General features: G+C 28.6%; 1 protein-coding gene across 1 annotated transcript; it reads right to left on the reverse strand.

The window, feature by feature from the left end:
• Positions 1 to 267: 267 nt before the first annotated feature.
• LOC126909240 (uncharacterized) lies at positions 268 to 1,140 on the reverse strand. Its single transcript, XM_050691657.1, has one exon. It carries the CDS (start codon positions 1,138 to 1,140, stop codon positions 268 to 270), a length of 873 nt encoding a protein of 290 aa, XP_050547614.1.
• Between the last annotated feature and the right edge of the window lie 4,598 nt (positions 1,141 to 5,738).

A 5,738-nucleotide genomic window follows, 5' to 3' on the forward strand; every position in this document is an offset into this window, starting at 1 on the left:
TTTACGTCTGTTGAATAAGTATTTTTTAGAGAGTATATTTTATTGAGAGATCAATACCGATATTTCTTAAATTTTTCTCTGGTCTGGCTAAAACAAGATTCTGAAATATCTATATCTATGTAAAAAATTTATCAAGGCGGAATTGTGAAATCTAAAGTTAGGTTGGATTTGTTATTAAAATAAAATAATTTTAAGAAGATGTAATGTTTAAGATATTATTTGATATTTATTTCCACAACAAGTCTTCTTTTTCTTCTTCTTCAGCTTTTACAGTCCTTGAAGGACTTTCGCTGCCTCTACTACATTCCTCCACCTATCTCTATCAACGCTGTCTGCTATCGTCACTTCCTGGTTGTATTTGTTAAGGTCATCATTGACCCTGTCTATCCAGCGCTGTCTTGGGCGGCCCCTAGGTCTTTTCCCATTTATTTTTCCCTCTAGTGCTTTCTTTAAAATTCCATTTGACCTCCATACATGCCCTGCCCACTTAATTCGTTTGCTCATGAGGAAAGCGTTAATACCAGGTTTTCGATAAATTTTTTGTATTTCTCTATTAGTTCTTCTTCTGCACACTTCATTTTCTAAAATAGGACCATATATCCTTATGAGTACTTTTCTTTCAAAACAAGCCATTTTTTCCTCATCTCCTTTAGTTGTTGACCATGTTTCACACGCATATGTTAACACTGGCCGTAGGAAGCTTGAGTATAGTCGTTCCTTTGATCGTCTAGAAAGAAGTTTTGATTTGAATAATTTTTCTAAAGCATAGTAACCCTTGTTAGCGGCAGATATCCTTATTTTAATTTCGTTGTGCATATTATTTTGTTGGCTTATGTTTACCCCAAGATATTTAAAATCACTCACTTGTTGAAAAGTATAGTTTTCAACTACTAGGTGAGAGTTGTCCCTTGTTCCTCTCGTCATGACTAAATATTTTGTTTTTCCCTGGTTTACTTCCAGGCCCATTGGCTTTGCTGCTTTAATTAAATCATTTGTTCTTGTCGGGTATTTCCTATAATAACTATGTCGTCTGCATAGGCAAGGAGCGTATTTTTGAACAGAATCTCCATGCCTTGACTCATTGGCATTGACCTGACCACCTTTCAAGCGCCAAATTAAAAAGGACTGGTGATAGTGCATCACCCTGTTTAAGGCCAGTTTTAACTTCAAAGCTCTCCGATAAACCGTTGCCAAACTTTACCTTGCACAAGGTATGTGTGTAGCATTCTCTTATCAGATGGATAAGTTTTTTTGGGATTCCAAATTCCTCTAGTACCATCCACAGTTTCTCTCGATTAATACTGTCGTATGCCTGTCTGAAATCTATAAAACACATGTGGATATCCTTTCCAAATTCATAAAATTCTTAATACTAATTTTTAACATAAATAGTTAAGTACACGTAGTGCATTAATATAATTTTTATATAAATTTTCTTAGTGTTTAAGCAATAAACCGTCTACATTTTTTCTGTTACATAAATTAGTGTTTTTATTTATTATAAATCAATAAGTGAAGCACTAAACCTATTTTAGTTTTTAAATTTATAGTTACAGTAAATTTATTTAATTTTTTTAATTTTTTAAATTAAATTAATTAGGAAATTATTTTGAATTCTAATCCCATACAAAAATAATACAAACCTGAATTAAGTTTTATTTTTGTCATAATATACAAATTTAAAATAAAAGTAGGAGAAAATAAATATTATAAAGGCAAAGAACTCTACAATAATTTTTTTCGCTTTTTCAATAAAGCAAATGTATTTATAACATTATTAAAGTCAATTTTTTGTGTTATATTGCGCTCAATGCTCAATTTAGCCAAATTTGATAGCCGGACTTCAGTCATAGTTGAGCGAAGATATGTTTTAAGAAGTTTAAGCCGACTGAAACTTCTTTCCGCGGTTGCAATGCTAACTGGAAGTGTATAAAATATTTTATACAAAATATATAAATTTGGATATGAAGAAACCATGTCTCGAGATATCATAAGCTTTAATACTTCATTTAATTTTAAAAGTTCAGTTTCATTATAAACTTGATGGTAAATCAGACAAAACGAACGATATTCAGCTTCTATATCCATTTCATCTATGTCAACTTCATAAAATTTTGATAAATGTTTAATAGAAACAGTATTTTCATCTATGTTTTCTATAGACATTTTCTTTGAATTAAGTACTTCAAATTTTTTAACGATGTTAGAGAAATCATCACAAAACGGAAAAATGAATTCAAAATAATAAAATATGTATTATATTTAAAGTTTTCATCAGCAGACTCCGTAATATTTTCCAAATTACTTTTACCGTGCATTTTCTTCTTTGTTCTTTTACGTTCTTGCTCAAAGTCATTTTTGCCTCCAAACTGTTCACACAATTCAATTGCATTACATTTTATTTTTAAAAAATGTACCTCATTTAAAGATGAAATATCTAAAAAACATGTTTAAAAAACATATCATGTGCAGTTATTAAATCTTATTTAGAACTATATAATTAATTTAATAAAATATTAGCTTTTCTAAGTATATTTTTCCATAAAACTAATAAAAAACTGAATTTAAAATTCACCATTTGAAAAAGTAATCCTTGTGCTTCTGAAATGGTTTTTAATTTTGTATTAAAAAGTTCTCCATCAGCAATTCGCTGTAATGAGTTAACAATTGCTGGTAAGTTTATGTACACCGAGTCTACTGCACGTTTATAACTTGCGCATCTTGTCTCTGAAAGTTGCTTTAGTGTTAATACTAAGCCATCAATTTTCTTTTGTTCTTCCTCAAATATTTTTAGTCGTGTTAAACTATGTGTTATAAATGTATATAATGCCTCAAGAGTACCAAAGAATCAAACTGCATTAATAGATGATCTAATAGAATCTATAAGTACCAAATTTAAATTATGAGCACAACAATGAACGTATAGTGCTAATGGTGATAAATCTTTAATTTTTAATAGCAAGCCAGAAACTTGCACAGACATGGTATTAGCATCATCATAAGCTTAATTACGACATAAAGAAATATGTAATTTATATTCTTCCATGATGACAAAATAATCATTTACAGTTGCATTAGGTAGTTCTTCAAAACATAGAAAATTTTCTTTGTCTCCTTGTTGATCTACAAATCTCAAGCTAAAAGAAAATTGATCAATTCTTCCAATATCTAATGTCGAATCTACAATAATCGTAAAATACTTTGCTTGTTTTATTTCATTTAATATTTTATGTAATGTTTCATCTGCCATACATTTNTTATGTAATGTTTCATCTGTCATACATTTAAGTATATCATTTTAAATATTAAGACTCAAGTATATTTAATTTTGGTTTGATTCAGCCAAGTGTTTAGCTAGAACAGCATCATATTTTGACACAAGCTTCACTATTTCAATAAAAAGACCTTTACTTAGTATTTCCTGATTAATATCTTCTCGGTGCCCTCGAAAAAGAAGTCCATTTGTTCATAGAAATAAAGATAAGTCGATTAACCGTCTTAACACACTTCGATTAAATTCTGTTTGACATTTTTCAATTTTAATTAAGTTTTGTTGAAAAGTTAAATATTTTAAGACTCTACTTTTTAAAATTAAATATTCATTTTCTGCTACTCTGTGATCTTTGGATTTTTCATGTTTAATAATTTTTTCATATCTCTTATGAAAATTAGAAACACTTTGATTAGGATTAGATCATTGATAACTATGCTGAGATACAGATCGGAACAAAAAACAAGGGAAACAAAACATTTTATTAACTTTAGGGGAATTTACTAACCAATTTCTTTTGTAAATCATTCCTGATTTAACTTCTTTACTATACCAGTTGGTCGAAAATTTTTTGCCGGACTCATTTTCGAGAAAAACATAATCGTTATTATTAATACCTGGTTGACAAGGCCCTACTTCAACAATAGTTCCAATTATTTGAGGTGTTAATGTAGTGTCAATAAATAAATATGGGTCTGATGGGTAATTATAGCGTCTATCAATTAACTTGGAATACAAAACATTATCATGAGCAAGTACAATTTGTTTATTAGTTTGAATAGAAAAACAACTGCTCATTTGGGGTACATTATCATTCAAATGAATTAAGTCTGTTGGTTCATATTTTGAATATTCTGTTTTTTGAGATGTTTGAATTAATAATTTTTCTTTTACGAAACGAGTTGAAAGTAGAATGTCATGATCTGTTAACAAAAATAAAAAAATAATAAAAACAATTTTTTCTCCATTTTTAAATCTCTGTTATACGTTAATTCTTAGCATTTTTACAAATATATAAATATCTCAAAAACTAGACGTGATAGAAAAATTTTAAAAACAGATTTGAAATCAGTGCATAGTTTCATGATTGTAACTAAAAAATTTCAATTTTGTCAACTAGTGTTATTTTGATTTTGTGTGAAATTTATATTATTTTTTTATTCTATAGAATATATATCGCTCTAGTAAGTAAAAAAATTAAATTGTATAACTGGACCACAGAGGTCTGGACACGTCTAAAGTCAATGTGTGGTTAAATTTTTTTAGTAGGTAACTAATGTACTTATATTTTAAATACTAAAAATTTTTACCGATAAATAATTCATTTTTGAAATTAAAATACTTACTAATAGAAGGTAAAGTGGGTAGATTATCTTCCCTACAATTATACTCCAAAGGTGGTTCTTGACTGGTATTTGATTTTATAAAGAACAGTATACTTTGATTGCCTTTAACTGCCTTTTCTTTTACTTTATTTAACCGTCTAGCTCCACCGGAGAGTCTCATTTTTTTACTAGGAGGTTCCATCATCAATATTTTACACAAGCACAGCACAATATAGAACTCGTTGACACAATAGTAAAATACGAAATACAAAAAAATAGTTTACATTATCATCTATATCGATGTCCCATGATATTTATTAAATAAATTGAAAAATTATTTTTGTATTGCACTAATAATGCGATAAGAAATTCTATAAAAACATTATTTCAATGAATTTGCGTCGGCCTTACGATTTTCTACACGTTTTTATACTTCAATACTCAGTCTTAACGTGTTTTATTTATAGAAATATTTTTAAGCCTGAGAATAGTTTATAAATTATTATTATTATTTTTTTATTACTGTGGTTTTATATACAATATTAAAATTTAAAAAAGTGTATAGTTTGTGATTTTAAGGGGCCACATTTAATTGAAAAAAAAAACGGTGGGTCAGCTCACCACCCAAATCTCCCCTAGGTCCGCCCCTACTAATTTAATAATATTTTTGTTGGACTAAATGTATTGCGACTCTATACTTACTGGGTAGCTAGCCAATGAGCTTAATGTATTTGTTTTAACCAATATCGTGTCGGCAGACAGCTTAAAGAAACTTACGAATATATTTTTAGCGTTAAATTTTATCTTGGTGATTATTGTGCCGCATCCTTTCAAGGCGCTTTCTAGTGCCGGGACATATTGGGTCACCACAATACCGCCCTGATAAATCTTTTACATAGATATTCATATTTTTGAATCTTGTTTTGGTCAGGCTAGAGGAATATTTAAAAAATATCAGTATCGATCTCTCAATAAAATATACTTTTATAACAGTATATTTATTCAAAAAAATCAAATAAGGGTAAATTGTTGAATTATATTTATAATAAAACATATAACGAGTAGAATCTCTTACACATAATAAAACAGTCACAGATTTTGTGTTACGGTTTCGTATTATTTATAATTAAACGGTTTTTTTT

This window comes from Daktulosphaira vitifoliae, unplaced genomic scaffold (genome assembly GCF_025091365.1).
Source record: "Daktulosphaira vitifoliae isolate Bord-2020 unplaced genomic scaffold, ASM2509136v1 Scaffold_205, whole genome shotgun sequence".
NCBI classification, from domain to species: Eukaryota; Metazoa; Arthropoda; class Insecta; order Hemiptera; family Phylloxeridae; genus Daktulosphaira; species Daktulosphaira vitifoliae.

What these genes read in the sequence shown, in the direction of transcription:
- LOC126909240 (XM_050691657.1), bottom strand. Translation starts at nt 1,140, where the DNA reads ATGCACTATCACCAGTCCTTTTTAATTTGGCGCTTGAAAGGTGGTCAG.